Here is a 21858-nt window from a genome sequence, read left to right as displayed (position 1 = left end):
TCCCCTCTCTCCATGGCAAGCCAGGGAGATGGCAGTGCTCGGCTGTTACCGGGAACACGGTAACAATCTGTTTTAAGCCTTTGATCACAAGTAAAGATGGTTTTAAGGGTTTCTCGCATTACAGTTCACAGTAGGTACTAGGAGGACGGTACAGTATCAGCCCCTTTCTACTTACTAGAAACAAACCCTGTGTAAGCGTCAGCAGTGTTCGGAGCAGCTTTGTGTCAGCGGGATTTGTAGGCTGGAGGCTTTTCCTGGCATTTTTTTCATGATGCAGTCCAAGCACAGGCTGCAAATGTTGGATCACAGCAATGAGCAGTCTCGAGGAGTTTCCTCCTATCTCCTCCTGGCTTTCTCTCCTAATGAGACATCCCTCTGTAGTGCCTATAAATACGTTACAAGTTTCAGCCAGGTTTTCCTTTTTGGTCTGGAATTGCGAGGGAGTTCTGGGGGTTGTTCTGAAAGGCGAAGAGAAAGCTGAGCTTCTGCGAGAGGCCTCTGCAGCATTTGTGTCAGCCTTTCGTTCTTGTGTGAAGAATTAAAGTGGGAACAGATAGTGAGACGATAAGGAAGAGTAAATTTAATGAGGTGCAGAGGGTGTTGCGTGTATAGCTCTCGCACCTTGCTTCTTTCTGTCCAGGCACCTCAGACTGTATCTATGCGCAGGAGATTTCAGTAGTCGTGAGTCGTTCTCAAAACCCTCTGACAGCTTGTTATTAGGTTTTTCATTTCCAGCAGATGACAGGGCAATGCTGTCATCTCTCTGCAAAGAGCAGGAGGGCCTGTGGGAGAAGTGTCAAAAAGAAGTAAGGACACTTTGGAACAATGTAATTTGGTAAGCTGCTTGCATGTTGTGAGTGAAAGCAATTAATATTCTTGTTTGGGAACTATCTTTTTACAGGCCTTTTCACACTTAATATTTGGGGGCGTTCCGGATGTCTTTTTCCCTATACCTGCAACTCATATGTCTTTGATTGTCTTTTGTGGTGGTTGTCACAGATACATCAAGACCTCAGGCAATGCCACCGTTGATCACTTGTCCAAGTACCTAGCTGTGAGATTGGCTTTGGAGGAGCTTCGTAGCAAAGGAGAGTCAAACCAGATGAACCTTGACACGGCCAGTGAGAAGCAGTATACCATTTACATTGCTACTGCTAATGGGCAGTTCACTGTAAGTAGATCTTCTGTCTAAAAGTAAAACTGAGCACCAGTACATCTTTGATACAGAGTTGATTAAAATCCACTCAGCTGGACTTTCCCTGAGTTGGCTTAGGGATAAAATTCGTAGCACCAGGTTGTTTATATAGAAGCAGATCAGTTCCTTTGTGGGAAAGTGTCTACAGCAAAAGCTTGGTTAGCAGAAAAGCAGGCATAGAAATTAGTTGGGGAAAAATCCAGTGACGCCAGCAGCGACTACCTGACTTATGCCATTATTTTGCAGTTAAAATTGAAGAGGAAAACTATTACTTCATCTGAGAATCTTGTTCCAAGAGCAGATAGCTCTAGCACCAGGAAGTGTCTGTCGTAAGGTGGCATTTCTCCGCTTCTGTGTAGGCTTCTAATATTCCACCATGAAACAGCTGTGAGTACACTTAGGGAAGAGTCCCTCCTCTCAGTTGCTGACTTCAGACTATACGGATACAACAACAAGGCAGTATGTCAATTAGATTGAACCTGGTCTCCTAGGTGGACATTTATCTGAATAACGTAAGTCTTCTGGTTAAGAGCTAGGCAGATGCTTTGCAGTGTCTGTTTCAAACACGACTACAGATTGTCCCTTAGACAAAAGCAGAGATGCTTCTGGTGTAAATACACGTCCACTACTCCCTCTGCAGAGAGAGGGAAGAGGAAAACTCAAGTTCGCTTTATTTACAACTTCATTCACTTTGCAAAAAGTGTTTTTTGGTGCCGATTCGGCGAGATCAGCAGGAGTTCAGAATGGCTTGCGTTGTTGCTTTTTGACGCCGAGCGGCCAGCTAATAGCTAGTTCCACATTATCAGCGACTTCTTGATGTCGGAGAGTCCTCTGATTTAAGTAGCTGTCTGTTGCTGCAGCACTGCCTGTGCAAGCCATCAGATTTCACTTCTGTTTTGGTGTTCTCTTCTAGGTATTAAATGGGTCATTTTCCTTGGAACTGGTCAGTGAGAAGTACTGGAAAGTGAACAAACCCATGGAACTGTACTATGCGCCAACAAAGGAACATAAATAAGCTGTGCTGGAAAACTGAGATGGGACTAACTTTTTATAGCTATGACTTTAATATTAAAAGAAGGCACCACCATTATCTTCATGGACAATACATGTGATGCCTTCAGGCTCTCAGTATACTTATTAATATGATTAGACAGTATTCTGGGTTGTATTTAATTTAGTCTTTGTTTTTGGGGTTTTGGTTTTTCCCTAGGAGATTAAGCGACCTTCTCCAGTGCATTCCAGTGTTTGACATGCTTTTTTGTTCCTAATGCATGATAACTGAACGAGTGTTCCGGTTTGGAATGTCTTAATTTTGTCCAGGTAAATCTGGATTTCTAATACATTTGACACAGTTATAGTAGCCTCTGTGAAGTATTGAGCATTGGATGGCTAAGTAAGTCTATTCAATAGTAACATATGCCAAGGAATGTGTTAAATGTTGTAATTTGCTACTGGTTATCCATATAAAAAATTGGTAGAGAATAGATTTCTGATAGTCTTGCAGCTAGAGGCCATCCCATTCCCTGGAAAAGATTTCTTAGTGAGAAAACCGACACTTTAAAACCTTGCTGTTTACTGGGCTTAATGCTTCAGTGCAAGGTGATTCATGAAATTGGTTTGCTTTTTAATTTATATTTCAGTCAAAAAAAACCTCCGAACAACTCAAACCCGTCACTCTTCCCTGTGTAGAACGTGCCAATCTTGGTGCACACCACAGCGTCCCATCTGGCCCTTGTTGCAGCGTTATCCCGTCCTGACGAACTTAATTGAAGAAAATCTTCTGGAAGTTTTACAGCCCTGTTCCCTTCCCTATAGTAACAGCTTTTTGCTGTGAATGTATTGGAATGATCTGTAAGAAACTGTCCTGAAAACTTTTTTTTAACGCAAAGCCCTGAAATTCCGGCGTATGGACGTAATGCATCATCGAAACGCTCCGCTTGATGGAATTTGTGCCACCCCAGCTGTGAGCTTATCCAGGCTTCAGTTTGAGTAGGGAGGACTTCAACCGTAAGCTGCTTGAAGAGTGTATTTTTTTCTTTTTTCTTGCCATACCTTTAACAAATGTGGCTTAGCACTTTGGAAGACAATTTTAGTATTTGACAAAGTTTACCATTTAGTGTCTTAAATTTAGGTTCGAGTTTTAAAGCTTGGCAGTAGGCCGTTGTGTAAAGTCCAGTACCTACTGTTCATGTGCATGTTCAACTCCTCTTCCCTCACACTGGGCCTTGCCAGCACTTAATGGCAGGGTTGCTTTACCTGTTGGCGTTCTGTCTTAAGGGAAATGATGTTACCGTGAGATTCCCTTTGCTGTAAGACTTGCTGATGATGCCTTCACCCATTTGCACCTGAAGCTAGAAACAAAAAATGTTGCTGATTGATAGGCAAGAAGTAATATACTTTAAACGATATGGTATTGCTCCTTCGTTGCCTTGCCTGTAGTTAGACTGTCTTTGGCATGTGGTACGTAAGTATTCAGATGCTCGGGGATCCTCTCGGGAAGGAACTACCCTTCCATCGCTTCCGTCTTTCAAGCCTAGCACTTGTAAATACACATCCATTCTGATTGCTCTTTCAGCTCAGCTTTATCCCGATGTGAAAACTGCACAGGCTTCTTTGAGTAACTTCATTATTTTATCTTACTGGAAAGACTTGGGGTTTTGTGACATGAAATGGAAGTTTTCATGCCCCAGAACACCGAGGGGCCAGTTTTTAAGGAAATACGTTATTCATGACTTTCTGGTGAAATGTTGCATTGTAGAGGCTAGTAGTGCATGTCCACTAAATATAATCCGGGGCAGGGGGGTGGAGCGGTGATTATAAATGCTTTAAAATTTATGGGGAGACTTCTAGATTAGCTGCAGCATACCTTCCCCTTGTGATAGCTAAGGTAATGTCTGGTCCCTTCAGCAAGAGAGGTGTTTGTGAAGCTGAGCAGCCTGTCTAGGAGCTGTCTGTCACTTTGTCCCCAGTTCTTTAAAAAGCGTGGGAGAACGTGAAGCTTTTATTTTCATGTTGTAGTGAATTTACTGAATATTTATGTTCTTTAAATATTATATATATATATATAATGTAGTTGTTTGATTAAACCATTGATTGCACTGTGACTCTTTAGTGCTATAAACTATTTTATTTTCAAAACGACTTTACTCTTCCACCTTTTAAAGCCATGTTATTTTTTAAGTACATAATGTGAGTTAGGTACGGGTAAGCCTAAGAGCTCTAGTATCCAACTAAAGTCACGCCGAAATTCTCAAATTGACAATAAAAGCAAAAAGATTATCAACAACCTATTGGAAATTCCAGTTTTCTAATTCAGACATGAAACCCTCTGGCCAATTCGTGTGTGTTTTAGTGCTGACGTCTTTGCGGGTGGCCGGGGGGAAGGGTGAGTAGCTCCGCTGGTGTTGATCTGAATTGAGTCTGGCCCTGAGCACTGCTACAGTTTGTTGAAACCAACCGAGCCCCTGCGCGGGCTACGTGCCTCGAATGAGAGGTGCATAAAGGTTGCGGCTCTCCCTGTGACCTGCCATAGGTGCTGCTGCGCTACTCAGATCCTGTAGCCTGTGAAGCAGGATGAAGGATTTTCACAGGAGTCAGGGGAAACCCAGCGACTCAGGTTGCATTTAATTGTCTACTAAGCAGCTTCAACAGAAAACAGCGTAGGTAACTATAACGGATCACTTGGGCTGAAGTACATTATTTAAAAAGTGAAAACAAGGAAAGGAACAGAACTTACCTCTACAGTTATTACAACTTTTAACTGGAAGGATGCACCTTGAGTTAAGAGGGAATGCTTGTGTACACTAAGAGTAGGGTTTCTTGAGATGTACTGAACTTAAGCTCTCCGACTGCAGAAGGAGGTCCCTTTCTGCCTGTACTCCTGCTGCTCGCTGTGCCGACACTGGTTTTCAGAGCCTTCCTGAACAGCTTTAACTCCCTTCAAGCTTCCCTCAGTCACCACTAAACAGAAAACACCCAGAGAGCTCATGGGCAGCTACTCTCTGCTCTGTGACCCTCAGCTAAAAAGCATGAGAGGTGCCGCTGTGCTACCCACACTGGTAGCTAGATCATACCCTACAAGTGAGTTTTCCATCATCCTCTGGTGGTTGTCCTGCAGCGTGCGGATCAGCTGATACCCCGTACCCTAATGGTTCCAGCAGTTAATCGGTTCTGATCTTCTGTTCAGCACAAGCCACTTGCAGCAACACTTTGATCCAAGCAAGGTTTGTCACGTGTTTGTTGAAGGTCTGTCATTAGCGATAGTGGCACAGGGTGCCTGGCAGAGTACTACACCAAGTATCAGCTCAGGCCTGGTGGTACAACATCGGCCAGCTCTAACAATTTAAAAAGAATCAGCAGTAACCTTGCCACCAACACCTGCGTTTTCCTAATTTGTTTACTACTGTATTTACTACTGTAGTAGCCAATGGTGGCAGTAGGAGTTACCCAAGTTGATGAAAACAGCTTTGGGTGATGCTGTTGTGCACAGTGTGCAGCATGAGGACAATGTGGCAGTCACACCTTCCAATAGAACAAAGAAATGACAAGGAGAAGCCCCCCAACAACAGCCCTGAGCCGAGCCAACACTAGTGTTCTGTTAACTGCTGAGTGCGGGACTGACCCTACCTGATGAACAGCTGAGACAACTCTTGCACAGGACGGGAATTTTCATAGGCCCGAGTTGCAAACCCCGGTCACTCGGAACAGGCCAAAGTCCTTGTCCCAGGGTGCAACAGCTTCTGCTCATCTGACACAGGAAAAAAGCCCCAGTTGTATGGACAAGGCCTTGCTACTTAGGAGGAGCTGTGAAAGTAATCAAAAATATTTCCCACAACAGGCTTCAGTTAAACTTTCTTTTTGGCCTACTTTATTGTAACTGGAACACTCTCTTTTGCTCCACTTAACTGACTTTATGACTGATTCTATCCCAATTAACATTAATACTCAAGTGGGCAGTGTGTTATCCGCAAGCAAAGCCTTCCAACAGTCTCACCAGTTAAAGGTAAATACTTAGTGTTCCCTAGTTGTTCTGAACTAACTTTTCTTGCTCCTTGCACTTATCTTTCCAATTTTATCCCAAGTTATCTTTGAAAAGAACTATAAGCACTAAATTTTTGAAGAAAACTTATCATTTGTTGCTGTATCGCTGCTGAAGTGCCATCTATGATCCCTTCAGTGGTCTCCTTTTTTTAATTAGGACAGAATGAAAATAACTCATTACCAAAGCAGTCCTGAATTTAAGATGGTGTAAGAGGCAATAACTTAATTCTGCCCTGACAGGGGCTTAGCAAGTTTTCTATAGTCAGGAGTGTTTCAGTGCTGTTACTCTTGGTTGGCGCTCAAAGAGAGAAGCAGAGATGGATAAATAAGTATTATAACCCCTCATATTCTGCTCTTAGATAAAGCTGGCATTGGGGGCCAGGCTGAACACCAAACCTGTGAAAAACTGGAAGGACTAGTTCAATTGCGATAGTTGTTCCCAATTCAAGGGGAACGCACGGAGGAGGTACCTGAACAAAGTCTGGGGGAAAGAAAGGACAAAGTCAGGCTTCTTTGGCTGGAATGCTGCCATATATTTAAGGAAACCAGAACAGACTACCAACACACAGCATCTTTGCTCGTTCACAGAAGAGATCTTTTTAACAGCTAAGATTGTATTAATTATTGACACAGTCATAGCAAAACTTCACCTCTAGAACTTCAACTTGTGGTGCCTTGTCCTGTACACAATTTCCAAAGGATGTGTCCTTTGCAGTACACACCCAAATTTAATCTCTGAACAAACAACTACCTAGGGTGACTAGCACAATTCACTAAAGTTTGGTTATAAACTGAAGTTTCAGTAACAGTCTAGAAACCATTCCTTTCTGGTCTTGCTTGTGTCGGGTCCTTGCTTGTAGGCAGAACTATGAAAATGGAACTGAATGCCAAATTACATGTGCAGCCTGGAATTAGAAGTGCACTGAGTCGGGGCTTTCCAGCTTGCTTAAACTCAGATCACGTTTTATCCTGTGATATTTTATCATCTTAGCATGACCTTCCTCAGAATCGTAACCAGTCAGGTTTTAGGAATGATTCATTTTAGGAATATTCTGTTTCACATTAACCTCATGCTCAGAAATGCTTAAGGCTTTTGGCCCCATCCACCCTTCTGGATCCTGCACTAGCAGTACGGCTTTAACAAAAACCTGGGAGCAGCCACAGTGCCTTGGCGTGAAAGTGGGCATGAACATAAAAGCAAGTCACTGTCTCAGAGACCTTCTCATAGGGACAGTACCTTGACCACCCACACGCTGTGATCAGGGCTAAGTTCTGCTACTTAATTCTAAAACGTCTTTTCAAATTAAAATAGCGGACAACTCAAGTTTTCAAAATCCAGTTTGGTAAGAAGTACTGGCTTACTTAAAGAGGGTGTGTTTGCAAGTCTCTCATATCCTGATCTTCGAACAGAATTAATCAGCTGCACAGTGAGTAGGGTAGTCTTTTGTGAATACAGTGGCAGCGACCGCAGATTTACCATCTTCCAGAAACTTGGCATCTTCTGCCTTGCCATCTGCGGCAGCTTGAACCTGTTCTCCTGCCTGGACATCCTCAGTTAGATGGACGGGGCCTTCCGCCTGCCCCCCCGCGTACGTGGGTGTGCTGTACTTCATAAGAATAGTCTTAAATTGCGCCAAGGGCGCGTTCGTGCGAACTCCCATAGGATCAAAGTGGGTTCTACTTACTCTGTATCCAGCTTCAGAGAGATAGCTTAAGAACTTATTTAACCTGAAACAACAACAAAGCCGTTTCAAAAGGAGCTAGTGCTAATAAGGCTGGTTCAATACCAGTAATACATCAATTGTCATAGTAACGTAAGACTGGAACTTAAACAAAAACCTTACTTTGGCATGTTCATTCCTTTAATACTGTGTCTGTGGATATTGTAGTAAAATGCAGGGTGCTCAGCACTGTTCTCCGACTTCTGTCGCTTGGCTGCATTTCGCATCACTTCATCACTTCTTCTTTTTCCTGGACCACCAAGAATGCCAGTGAAACCAGGGAATACTCAGTGAGCACACCAAAAATGCCCGTGAAGCCAGACAGTACATACAAAAAAAAAGCCACATAGCAGATACACCCTTGTGCCTGCCTTTATAGGCTAGTATTTTGCAGAGTAAAAATCTAGCCTGAATTTAATTAATATGCCATTTTCAGTAACAGAAAGTCAAGTGAAGAAGGCTTCATGGAGTATTTAGCATTCTGCTTTTACCACTGAAGATGATTCTGGATGAAGATAAAGTAAAAAACTCAGTATTCAGTGGGAAAATAAATCCTGAGTACCAGTACCATTAAATATAAAAAAAAAAAACCCAAACCATGAACACTAGGTTGGCTTAGCCATCGCTTAAACTATAGTTTAATTTGAAACTGCTAGAGCTAAACCAAAATGATCTACTCACCATGTACCAAGTAGGATTCTGCAGAAGTGCTTGGTGTTTTAATATATACGCCACACTCTTCTAGAATACAATGAAAGGTGAAAATTAATTCTACTGTAAGACAGTAAAATGGCAAAATGCCTTGGTTAAACAGAAAGAAAGAATGCCACATTCTGGCCTATAGAAGGAAGCGTAGTAAGAAGCATACATATGGGTAACTTTTACATACTAACTCAGTAACTTGAATTTAGAGGGGATATTCAAAACAGGATTTCATTCAATAAGAAGAACACTCCCGTACAGAAAGCCATTTCTCGTGGCACCCTGATTTGCAATCCCTGTGGAGCATGCAGAGCATCACAGCTGAAGTCCTCTCCTCCTGACAGCACACACTCTCAGGTCGGGATCAGGGTACACCAAAGAACCAGCAGACTTAGTATTTCCACCTCCTTCAGGGGACACACTGGATTTCATGGCAGTCAACCTGTCTGCGTTATGTTTATTTGGTTTAGGATCTGTCATACTGATTCAAGATGTCTAAATCCAGCGCTCTGCCTCTGACAGACCCTGCTCTTTTTACAGCACCAAAGACCATCTGACGAGAGCTGGCAGGTCCCACACTGCACTCAATTTTATGGATACACTGCTCTTTGATAACTTACTACTAAGAGCAGCATCTCTCAAACACCACAAAGCCAGTCCTTTTTGTGACCAGTCTGCCATTTTTCTTACCTTGTTTGTTCTCATCGTAAGGACTATGGGTAGAAAAATGTTTTAAAGTTGTGCACTCTGCTTCGCAAACTAATGTCTTCAAAAGTGGCTGAGCTTCATCCAAACCATACTGGACAGCCTCAAACAGCATTCTTCTGAGGAATCCAGTGTTAAAGAGGGCGCCTGACCTAAGAAGTGCAAGACAAGTGAAAAGTTAAGACTTCTTAACGAAAGCAAAGATACTTTAAAAATCTCTTGCCCAAATGGATCAGCAATTGCGTTACACCAAAATGCTGCATCAGGCTGAGTTCTTAACTTAGCGATACTGAATTGTTTTGTTTGCAGTGTTAAAAAAATCAAGATCTCAAGAATGGTAATTTTATTTCTGCCCTAATATGCTGAGAAAGTCATTTAAACTCCAAAAGAAAGGTACTGTCAATCGTCAACCGTTTTTAATACTGCTTTGAAATGGTTAAAGGACTTAACAGAAAAGATTTATTCTTCTTTCCCACAAAAGAAAATTCTAAGTATTAATTATCAAGCAGTGTATTACTTATTATTGTCAGCACATATAAGGATTTACTAAATAAATTCTCCACAAGTATAGAGCAACGAAGAGCTGCTTAACATTTGGCAACTAGAGGAACATGCAGCCAGGTTCTCCTGTGCAGGACGTATTACGTAAGTCGCACTGAATGTGACATTTAAAGCAAGTTTGCTATTATTTATTAACTGGTTTGAACTTCATCAATAAAAGTGAAAACTGAATACCCTACTAAATTCAAATCAACTAACTGTTTCCTGAATTCCTCCCGATTGCTGTACTTCCTTTTGTAGTGCTAAAATATCCAGCAGATTCTCATTTTTATTAGATGACTGAACAGCTGACCTCCAGAGGTCCTTCTAACCAAAATTCCTCTCCGATTCTTTATCGTGTTCGGAACTTACCAGAGAGGACCAAGAACTACTGCTGTCTTCCCAGGCATACTGCCGTGACAATCACAAGGCAGCTGCTGATAAGGGTTTTCTACAACAGAAAAACAGGATTTAAGTTGTTTTGAAATCATCAGCAATGCCTAATTTACTGGAGAGAGATGACACAGCTAGGAAGTAGTAGCTTACTTCAGTGGGTATTTGGAAGGGCAAGCAATGGCAGAAGTGTGACACCGTTCTCACTTCTGCCAAGCACTGCTTACAAGAATTTAGTGATTGATGACCTGATCTTTAATCATTGTTAAAACACTGAAGGGAAAAAAGCCACATAAGTTCCTAGGTTTCTTGGCAGATTTCAAGTAACGAGGAAATTATTATCCTTCCTATACTTCTATAAGTAGCTGTGCAGGCTAACAGTAAATATCAACAACAAAAAATTTCAGACATCAGCCAATTACATCTACAAAGGACAGCCCACCTACAAGTTTTCTAAGCAGTAAGTCAGCTCATTTGCAATTAAGGCATTAAGTAAACAATTCATTTACTAATTAAGATCTCTGTCGTAACACTGTACTTATCAGTTACTCATTCCCGTTCACTCATTCGTATCGTAAAAGTATTTTTTTTAAAAATCTTATTACTAACAAGCTCATTGCACGCTGATGCACCTGACGTTGAGCAGGGCACTCAGACGCCACCAGCTAGTAGGTAGATATCCAAGAACCTGTAACTTTGAAACCAGGTTTTTCCTTTTATATTCCTTCAAACTACCATCTGGCTAGTAGCTACCTCCTAGCTTAATTTTTGTCTCCTACCTCTGCGAACTCGTGTATAGAGACAGCCCACAAACAGTTGGTTTTTAACGTAGAGGCTGCCTTCATTTACCACCGAGCATTAGATGAATTACAGGACCGGTGCATACCTTTCCTACCACACCTGCCGAGGTATTTCCACCACGTCCTGTCTAGAAACAAATCCAGTACAGCAAAATCCATGAAGACAACTAATCTAACCCACCACCACAAAGCATGGTACCTTCTCCATCTCATACAAGACACTCATTGTTACATTAAAGTAAATTATTACTTTACTGAAGGGATGTAAACGTAAACAAGGCCTAAACAAGCACAAGATGGAGATACAGGAATCGGACCTTCTAGAAAGTGCAAGAGAAAAGCCATTTACCTTCTACCATATTACCCTCTTTCTGAAAAATTCTCTCTTCACACCACTGGCAATGGATGAGGTATTTTATTTTCTTTGCTGAATCATCCGCAGGGGATGGCCCCCTTAAAACTCTGACCACTACTAGAACAAAATGTTCTAGAGCTACTGCAAGTAAAACTTCGATGCCTTTGTTACAGCGAGCTGCAGCTCTGTGAAGGAAAAACACACACAAATGCAAATTATACTGAATTCAGCAGACTAACATTGCCACAGACCCCTGAACCTGCTGACAGATTCTTCAGCTCATCCGCTTTCCCGAAAGAGATACTAAAGATCCGAGAAAGCGATCGGGAGAAAGTGTCGTTTCTTAAGTGCCTGGTTTTGTCTCCTTCCTGTCAGGCTAAGCAAATCTTGGTTTGCTGCTTTTTGCCACATCTAGAAATACCGGTCTGCCATCTGCATTGTCTTTCTCTCCAAATACCTACCTAGTGCCAGGATATTGTAACAAAATAGAAACAAACTAAATGAAAATCTGAGAAAGTAGAAATGTAGAGGGACACGCATGAGGGTAAATCATCGAGTGTTAAATGAGTAAGGACTGTGGGAAGGCAAGTGAGCGGTTCCTGAATAGGTGAGGATTGAGAAGGAAGAAATCATCTCTGGAGAGTTGGAGCATGTAACCCAGAACACAATTAAAACTTTGCTTGAGCAGCATGCCTGTATCTAAGAGTATGCTGCAGGGAGCAACTTCACATATGCAGGGAGATAGAGAGGAAAAATCTGAACAAACTCAGGTCAGCTTTTGTGCTCTGGCATTCTGAAAACCTCTGTGCGCTTCACTTCCTCCCCATCTTTCCTGAGCAGTTGTCCCATCCTCTTGCCTGCATCTTTTTCTCCAGGGACCAGGTTCTATGTCTTCATTTGTTTAACAGACTGAATTTACTGAGGATATCTGTATTCAAACGACTAATTTCACAAGTTAGTAATTACACATATCTTCTTAACCTCTCAAGCACGAGAATCTGAAGTGAACGTTGGTTTCCACTGAAGCAAGTCTGAATGTAATGCTTAGCTAGAAGCCATTCAAGCAGCTTAATTAATATTTACAAAGTCCTATGCAGCACCAAAATGACAAGATTGACAGAGGAATAAAAGAGTTTGCAGATAAGCAAGCCTGGGTATTACTTCTTCTATTACCAACTCTCCCCACCACCAAAAAAAAACCTCCCCACCATCCCAAACCCCAACCCTATTTATACATTTTCACCTTGCCCAGTCTTTTAGTTTAAAATTTACATTATCGCATACCAGCACACAGAAAATATGAGACATTAATTTTGCATCAAGAAGTCTGGCTATTAGAATTAGGGAATTCAGGAAACTGAACACGTACAACCCACAGCAGCAATCTGAAGGTTTTTTATGGCTAATAATTTTCTAATTTTACCGTAATTTGCGCGAGTTTAGCAATACCTTGTCACAGCAGCAAGTACTATTCTGGCTGCCAGTTCCTTGTAGTACTCTGTTCTGACAATATTGCATCCATAATGACGCAGGGCAACATGTTGAGCCTTTGCATACAGAGAACTGACGTCTGTGGACGTCAGTGACACAATTCCAAGATTTCTCACATTTCTAAAGGCAGAATCCAGATAATTCACAGAAGTCCCGAAGGGGTCCAAATGGCTGAAAAGTAGGAAGTACCACTGAGTATCTAAAAATGCTGAAAAGTTTAGCTTTTAAAATGAGGAAAACACTTATTTTATAATTCTCACCTATGGTCATATTTGAAACAAAAGGAAGAAACACGACTAAAATTTATAGCACGCCTCGCATCAATTATGCTGGAATACTTACGTCTCAAATTTCAAGAGCCAGGGAAGCACTGTACTTGAAAATACACATCACCACAAAGCCAGCAAGTAATTTTTTTTTTTCATCCTGACCCACTGACTAATTCAAGTTACAAGAATATTTCTCTGATGCTTACCTTGATCCTTAAAACAAAGGGAAACTTCTAAAAACAAAAATATCTTCAGATGTATGCATTCCAGTTTGTGCACTAAATAACTGGTCTAATTTTCAGCCTGAACACCTGCTGCTTAGATCTGGATCTTAATCAGTACCAAAATAAAAATGCAATCACTTATTTTGATGTCTGTATAGGTTTTGAATGTATGCATCTATAAACCCAACCTGGAAGAATTAGCCTACTTTAATTGAAAATGCTGCAAAATGGATTAAAACAGGAGATGCAATAAAGTCCTACACAACAACAAGCAAAGGTATGAATTTTAAATGCATTAAAAGTTAAAAAAAAAAAAAAAAAAAAAATTACTTGACATTTCTCTTTATCAAACAGACAATGAAGTTGTATTAAAAATAGTTTGGCTTAAAATTTTCATCTGTATTTCTAGTCCATTCTGGGTGTCAGAAGGTCTTAAATGTTTTAGAAATGTCTAGAAAAAAATCAAGATCGAAGTTCTGTTCCCACGCCCTTTCTGGGACAACAGAATTACATTTAAAATACCAAGTGACTGTTGGTTGATTCTTTCATTCCAACTTCCCCAAATAATCATATACTGGTAGATGGGGTGGGGTGTGTCATTATCAAACCAGAAAATTATTAACAGAAACATTCAACACTTACATAAAATCAAATGATCTCAAATGCATTATAACGTTGGCATCCATTTTTGTCACCTCAATGGTGTCAGTATTTTCGTCTCCATCTCCCACAGCTTCATCATTGTCTTCCTCCTTAGTGTTCAGTTTCACCTTCATTTTGTTTAAATGGCAGTTTTCCTGAATCATTGTCACAGAATTTTCATTACAATCATTAATTGTAACTTTCACAGAACTTCTGAGATGCTTTGCCCATTGTAATCCCATTATACCTAAGGAAAGACAGAATTATAACTCCGTAACAGAATAAGGAAGTGGTTTCTGGGTCGCTGAGCTCACCAAGAGAAAAAAGATCATCCTAAAATGCTCCTTTAAATGCATCCTTTTAAATACAGAAGTGTGTGTGATGCAAATTTTGTCATGTTCCTGCAAAAATGTGGTGGTGACCTTCTGCCTCAGCACAGAGCGACAATGGGATATGTAGAGGGACAGTCTATTTGTCACCTTCTTCTATGACAACTGGTGCTACAGACCAAAAGACGTGCGATTTTTCACAGAATCATTAAGGTTGTAAAAGACCTTTAAGATCATCAAGTCCAACCATCAACCCAACACCACCATGCCCACTAAACCATGTCCTGAAGTGCCACGTCTACATGTTTTTTGAACACCTCCAGTGATGGTGACCCCACCACCTCCCTGGGCAGCGTGTTCCAATGCTTGACTACTCTCTCTGTAACGAAATTTTTCTTAATATCCAATCTAAACCTCCCCTGGCGCAACTTTGTTCTATCGCTAGTTACTTGGGAGAAGAGGCCAACCCCCACCTCACCACAACCCCCTTCCAGGTAGTTGTACAGAGCAATAAGGTCTCCCCTCAGCCTCCTCTTCTTCAGACTAGACAACCCCAGTTCCCTCAGCTGCTTCTCATCATACTTGTGCTCCAGACCCCTCCCCAGCTCCGTTACCCTTCTCTGGACACGCTCCAGCACCTCAACGTCCTTCTTGTAGTGAGGGGCCCAACACTGAACACAGGATTCGAGGTGCGGCCTCACCAGTGCCGAGTACAGGGGCACAATCACTTCCCTGCTCCTGCTGGCCACACTACTGCTGATAACAGTTTTGCAGCAAGCCAGACCCATTCTCTGCCGGAACCTTGGCTTGTTTAGCACTGCAGTGCCGCAGACAGACAGACTCCTGTGACAGACCACCACAAGCACAAACAGGAGGATAGGTACGGTGAAGATTTTCAGGCTGCCTCCACGTGTTTATTGCTGACTTTCGTAGCCAAGTCTATGGTTACCTTGCAGAACTGCAGGACAGGATGCACTTGTGAAGTCTGGCCTAATTCAGAATGGTGATAAATTCATTATCAAGAATTTTTATGCAAAATGCTAAGCAGCTACTGCTGTTCTCAACTATGGCCTGAAGTTTACAGTAGCTGGCTGATAACCAGGCAGCAATCCTGATCTCTTCAGATTTTTGTTCCAGATGGTTAACAGACACTGATATAATTACTTCACATTTAATTCGTGTTCAGAATTTTTATACTCAATTAAGAGATGATTCTGATAAAGAAGTTTGGATTCATCACCGTTTTTAAACCACAGGTTGATTTTACAGCCAAATTCCACAGCCACAGAGTCCAAGAGACCTCTGACCTGGGACACATGTTTAGGAAGATGCCATTTCATGAACATTCAGGAAACTGATTTTAAGGAGACCACTAAAACTTGATTTGGTATTTACAGTCTTTTTAAAAGGCCTAATACCAGGCTCTTGACAGCTGGGTTTTTTGTATGGAAGCTAATGACTGCCTGCCTAAGGAAGAAAATTATTGTGTACCCCACATGATCAGTGGCTACCGATTTCTGCAGCTTCATACTACTGGACAATAGCCAAAAGATTAAAGAGACTGACTTTACCAGTGGCACCGAAAGCATCCAAGCATTCTATCGGCTTACGTTCCTCAGCTAGAACAGCTAGTGCGCAGAATATCAATTGCCTTGAAAATAAAAAAAGAACAGTCATAGTAAGTCAGTTGAGAAAATGTTTTTCCTTCCTTTTCCTTATTTGTTTCCCTTGAACATAATACTAGAACATTTAAGCTAAACTCCACCTTTTACATGGAAGAATTGTAAATCAAAAATGTCAACTACCCTTGAAAGTTTAATTCTACAGCAGGATATCCGTAAGGCAAGATCCTGAATCAAGTTACTAGTTACACTGGAAAAAGTGGCTAGCGTTCAAAAGTAAGTAGTGGTTTTCTCCCTTTCCTAGCACATCCTACCCTACTGATGGCTCTGTGTTTAAAAAGATGTCAGAAATGACTGCAGAGCAATGAAATTCCAGTCTGTTGAGGAACAGGCCTTGTTCTTTCAGACATGGCCATAACCTTAGCTGTAGTGGCCTTCTTCAGCCGCATGCCTGAGCTTTCACAGAGATACTGGAGCCAACTTTAAACCCAGAAGCTCAAATATTAACAGCACTGAGAACATGAGGGGTCAGCACGGGCTGCGGCACAGTCCCATGCGTTGGTGTCAATGCTGGCACCTTTCAGTCGTGGTACAGACACCATTTATGACTCTCCTTAAAAAAAGGACAATGTTTCTCCCTTCATCTTTTTTTAATGCAAATAATAAGAAGACACGTGAGAGAATCTGAGTCCCAAGAGAAAAAGGCCTAGAATGTGAAAACTGTTAATTATAGGTATGCTGCTGTTCAGTTAGAGGAGAGCAGGAGCCATGATCACCCAAAGTATCTTGTGGAGGTTGACAGAAAAACATCTGGAGTGTATACAATGAAGTTAGTTGTCAAGTGTGCTCCTTTCAAATCCTGTTCTCCATAAACCACTCATTACAGAAAAATACTTAATTGCTTCAGAAATGACAGTATTTCCCATACAGTGTTCTTGGCTTTAACTATTATTCGTCCAGAACAGTTTTCTGATGGAAAACTACTTCTCCTGCCCTCTGAACAGAAGTTTTGCAGGGTCATCTTTTCAAAACGCAGGAGTGTTTCCCACTACAAACTCAGCACCGCTCTGGTGCATCCTCCCACTCCCTGTTCTCTCACCTGTTGAGTTTCATTTTAGGATTAAAATAGGAATCCGTTTTCTGAGGCGTGGAGTAGTTGGGAAGAACCTGCACATCCGTGGCTGACTCTTTCAGCACTTCGTGAGAAGACTTGGGAGCAGGAACTAAGAGAAAGTAAATGTGGGGGAAGGAAAGAGTTGCTGAGAATTGAAATTAACATTAGCACATTCGACAAATTCAATTGAAAATTTGCTCCCTTTATAGCAAGAATTCTGGATTATGCAGTAATCCAACCACTACACACGGATCAGTTAATGAGTATGTGGGAAGGAAAAAGCAGGCAACAAGTTACCTTCTAGTCCCAAGAGTGGCAGATAAGAATCAAGCTCTACCACAATTTTTTTCCCATGAAAGAACTGTTTCTCAGTTGGGCTCCTACATATCCACTCAAATTTAAGAAAGCAAGCCTGAGGCTTAGCACATTAGTTTTGCACGTTCAAACATAATACATTGCTAATTAATTAAAACCCTATTAACATAGTTCTGAATGTATAGCAAGGAACTGCAAAAATCCCTCAAAATCCTTGATCTAATCTCTGTAAGTTATAAAACAACTTCGTGAAATGTGTAGAGACAGCACAAGCTTAGGGACAATTTCAGCACTTAAGCTTCGTATAAAACAGTCTGTTTTATACAGGCAAAACAAGCTTTCTTGATCTGACAGCTGTAAACACGTGCTGTCATTCCTCTGAGCAATTTGTCCAGGGACAACCAGGAAAAATTCGTTAGCTATCAACTAGCTACCTTTCTGTGCTCAGCCTGCCCATCTCTCAGTGCTTTCAAACAGACAGGTCACGTATCTGTGAACTGCCCTCCCACATGCTCCACGTTCACAGCCCGCATGTGTTGCTGAAGTGCCTCCAAAGCGTGACATATCTGACCTCTGAATTTCGCCTCTCCCCATGAGAAAAAATAACCACATGCATTTTGTTAAAAAAAAATGACAAATGGGTCATTCTTTACTGACAGCTCTGAAGGGAACGAACGATACAGCGATGAATATATTTCACCACATAAATGGTATTTAAGTTAAAAGTATGGAATATGTACTACTATCACTTCTTTGACCTGCAGACTGATCCCCAGTCACTAAACTACTACTCCTAAACTGCATGTTGGCAACAGAAAGCAGCGTGACCCTCACAGCACCCATTCTCATCTTTATTATATTATATTTAGATAAAATCCATATGTCTACACAGAGACAGAGAGAAAAAAAATCAGACCAATTTTCAACAGTAACAGTCTGGGCTGTAGCAAAAAAGCCTCAATTTTTACACGCCAGCTAATCAATAACGTGCCTTTTACTTGACAGTTGTAGAGAACAGACAACTCACAAAAATAAAGATCTGGCATTCTGATTATTTCAAATGATTTCCAATTTAATTTATGTAAGTTTAGAAACAAAAGGGTAATTTTGGAGAAAGTCAGACAGGATTGTCATTTACCAAAGAACTACAGACCGCTCTGTCATGACTCTCCAGAACTGAAAAAAAAAAAAAAAGAGTCATCTTGTTTTGTGAACCCATGCTGATGCAGTCTGCATAAAAAACAAAGGATTTTTATATGGCAAGGATTTACTCAAGACTGATTTACACACACACCCAGCCAAATACATAGGCATTAAATTCTCTATACAGATTTCGTTCCATGGATTCCATGTCCTCCGTTCTTTTGGAGAGACAGGAACCTACATTTACAACAGTAAACTAATTGTGAATAGAGTATTGTTTATCAGTAAGAACAGAGTAGCTGGTCCATGTGGAGACTAAATCGCAACACTGCCACACCTTTAAGAAAACAAAAGTTCTGAAACGTTAAGGGCAGATTTCTCGTTTCTCTGTTTTGGAATTTTTCTCATGTCTCTCCCCCACCTATCATAGTTATTCCACATGCTAATAGTAAAAAAAGATAGAAAGTTTTATAGAAGAACCTACCTGTAATAAACCTTGATTCAGTTTCTCCTTTATTCACGTGACGATTAATATGACCTATCATGTCAGTTCTTCGCGTGATAGTTGCTGAACAGATGATACAATGGTAATGGGCTCCCATCTTTGAACATGTCTGTGAAATACAGTATGTGCAGTTTCAGAATACATAACCATGAAGAGGTCATCTGTCTGTTACCTCTAGCGCACACAAAGTATTTGGAATCTACAGCCATCAGAGCCTGTAAATTATCGTACCCGCAGAGCCAGCACAGCACAGCTCTCCTGCCACAGCACCACAGCCAGCCAAACGCTGCCAACACTCCACCTGCTCGGCACCCAGGGAAGGACCCGAGAAGCATCCCTTGTCTGGTCTCATGAACCCTTCATCTCTTCCACACAAAGCTGCTGTTTACCCCAAAGCGTGACAGTGTTCTACGTGATCTCAGCAGCTGCTCACCAAAATAAGAGAGAGATACGACGACATTCAACTACCCAAGGGCTGTATCAGATACTTATATTCTCGACCAATAAGCTTTTGGTATCCCACACTGGATAGCAAGACGTATTTTGAGACTGAGTAGATCGCAAAAGTTCCCCTACATCACCCATTTCCCCCAGTTTGTAGGCCAACAAATATTTCTGTGATTCAGCATTTTTACCTGGTCTCCAACAAGGTTTGGTTTTACTGGACGACAAGGTAAATGGCAGATGCACATTCTGTACCCTGGAAAACAAATTCTTGTCACGTCACAGCGCAGTAAGTAAACAGAACGTGTATGTCCTATACCACAAACTCCAATTCAAAATGTTCTTTATTTTTAGGGAATAGTCTCATGTAAGATTCCCAAATGTTGCCACAAGACACCAAGAAAAGAACATTACCAATTATACGATAAACTCGCCTTCCGCACAGAGAAATTTATCAGCTAATTATACATTATAGTTTTTTAGAATCTGAAAAATTTACATAAAGGCAATTCATTTTAGTATGTCTGTTAGCATCCTACAAAGGTACGGTGAGTCTTCAGGCTATATGCTATATAACTTTCAAAATAACTTCTGAATATTTCACAAAAGTATTGTTACCTGGTTAAAAGACTTGTGTGAATACTCCTATAAAATATACGTTCCACGGTCTAAAGAAAAAAACCCACACAACAAAGACATCTGCCAGTGCACACAAAAACAGAACTCCAGTCACATCATTTTTAATTTAACTTTAATCTCGTCCACCTTCTGATTAGTCATTTTAATTCCTGCAAACTCATACACCTAGTTCTTTAAAAACACATACTGCTCACTTCAAACTTCCTGTAGGGATTTTAATGCATCTTACAAGCAGACCACAGAGTTTGTTAAAAAACAGAAAAAGCTACTAAATACTGATACTAAAGAAATACTTTAAAGTATTTCTCAGAAACCATGGAATCTTTACGACGAGCCAAAAATGACTGCGTGTGCGTGTCTATCGGATTATTAACAGTATAACCAAAACTAATTTTCATTATAGGCAAATTTTAAATTTTCTAGCAATTTTCATGACATGCCAAGCAATTGTTGGTTTGGGTTTTTTTACATGAGAAAATGCACAGCTGTAACTATTTTGGGACATAGACTACAGAGCTATTCTACACAGAAATTTCACACCCCAGGTCAAAATTCATTATGTCAAAATATGGTTCTAGTTCAGAGCTGGTAACAAGATGCCTAAGAGGAATTTAAAAAGATGAAACAGAGAACAATCTCCTAGATGTCCACAATTTCTTCCAACATTTACTATTCAAACATGATTGCCATCACCTTCAAATTCAACAGAAACTTTCCAGTGCAAATTCTGAAGATGACGATGGAGTTTATGACTGTAGCAAGCTTTGAATTTCTCCTCAGGACACAATGGACACGGCTTCTTTTCATCTGCAAATATGAATAACGTACAAGAAACGTAAGAAATGCAGTTACCACTGATGGTAACAGAGATGCATGTCAAGAGAAAAAAGAACAAAGGTACTGCCAATGGGAGTTGGAGATTAATTCCCCAGAGTATATTCTATTTCAGGCACACACAAATGTCAAATACATGGATTGCCTCTTTCTACTCATAGAATCGCAAAATGATTTGGGTTGGAAGGGACCTTTCAAGGCCATCTAGTCCAACCCCCTTGCAATGAGCAGGGACATCTTCAACTACAGCAGGTTGCTCAGAGCCCCAGGCAGCCTGACTTGGACCTTACCACCTCTCTGGGCAACCTGGGCCAGGGTTTCACCACCCTCACTGTCAAAAATTTCTTCTATCTAGTCTACATCTGCCCTCTTTTAGTTTAAAACCGTTACCCCATGTCTTATCACTACAGGCCCTGCCAAAAAGTCTGTCCCCATCTTTCTTCTAAGCCCCTTCTCAGCCCTGGCAGCTGCAGGAAGGTCTCCCCGGAGCCTTCTCTGCTCCAGACTGAGCCCCCCCAGCTCTCCCAGCCTGTCCTCCCAGCAGAGCTGTTCCAGCCCTCGGAGCATTGCTGGGGCCTCCTCTGGCCCCACTCCAGCAGGTCCGTGTCTCTCCTGTGCCGAGGGCTCCAGAGCGGGATGCAGCCCTGCAGGGGGGTCTCCCCAAAGCAGGGAAGAGGGGCAGAATCCCCCCCCTCGCCCTGCTGGCCACGCGGCTTTGGGGAAAGCCCAGGACATGGTTGGCCTTCTGGGCTGCGAGCGCACATTGCTGGCTGATGTCCAGCTCTTCATGCACCAAGTACCACCAAGTCTGAACATGAGCCAGCAGTGTGCACAGG

At 41.5% G+C, this 21858-nt stretch overlaps 2 protein-coding genes across 2 annotated transcripts in view; one reads left to right on the top strand and one right to left on the bottom strand.

Moving 5' to 3' along the window:
* Positions 1–2366, top strand: part of RNF2 (ring finger protein 2) — a 5571-nt gene extending 3205 nt beyond the window's left edge. The window contains exons 5-6 of the mRNA XM_010296946.1: positions 1000–1171; positions 2109–2366. Of these exons, the coding sequence (XP_010295248.1) occupies positions 1000–1171; positions 2109–2210 (274 nt within the window). The 3' untranslated portion in view covers positions 2211–2366. The remainder of the gene's footprint in view (positions 1–999; positions 1172–2108) is intronic.
* Positions 2367–7647: 5281 nt separating this feature from the next.
* On the bottom strand, positions 7648–20990 carry TRMT1L (tRNA methyltransferase 1 homolog (S. cerevisiae)-like). The gene is made up of 13 exons (XM_010296945.1): positions 20882–20990; positions 19741–19805; positions 19085–19214; positions 17128–17251; positions 15978–16057; positions 14078–14324; positions 12901–13113; positions 11446–11636; positions 10276–10354; positions 9349–9515; positions 8638–8697; positions 8080–8206; positions 7648–7963 (listed from the first exon to the last, which is right to left on the bottom strand). Exons 2-13 carry the CDS (start codon positions 19795–19797, stop codon positions 7648–7650), a joined length of 1791 nt encoding a protein of 596 aa, XP_010295247.1. The 5' UTR covers positions 19798–19805; positions 20882–20990.
* Between the last annotated feature and the right edge of the window lie 868 nt (positions 20991–21858).

Source organism: Phaethon lepturus, unplaced genomic scaffold (genome assembly GCF_000687285.1).
Source record: "Phaethon lepturus isolate BGI_N335 unplaced genomic scaffold, ASM68728v1 scaffold35981, whole genome shotgun sequence".
In the NCBI taxonomy this organism is placed as follows: domain Eukaryota; kingdom Metazoa; phylum Chordata; class Aves; order Phaethontiformes; family Phaethontidae; genus Phaethon; species Phaethon lepturus.
This window is presented reverse-complemented; position numbering and strand designations above follow the sequence as displayed.

Bases quoted from the DNA above. Each gene is read 5' to 3' on its own strand.
- TRMT1L (XM_010296945.1), bottom strand. From the start codon at position 19,797: ATGTGCATCTGCCATTTACCTTGTCGTCCAGTAAAACCAAACCTTGTT. The intron at 11,637-12,900 runs GTATTGCTAAAC...TTTCCTTCACAG, and splicing joins GTACTTGCTGCTGTGACAAG to AGCTGCAGCTCGCTGTAACA. The intron at 8,207-8,637 runs GTGAGTAGATCA...TTGGTGGTCCAG, and splicing joins AGAATCCTACTTGGTACATG to GAAAAAGAAGAAGTGATGAA.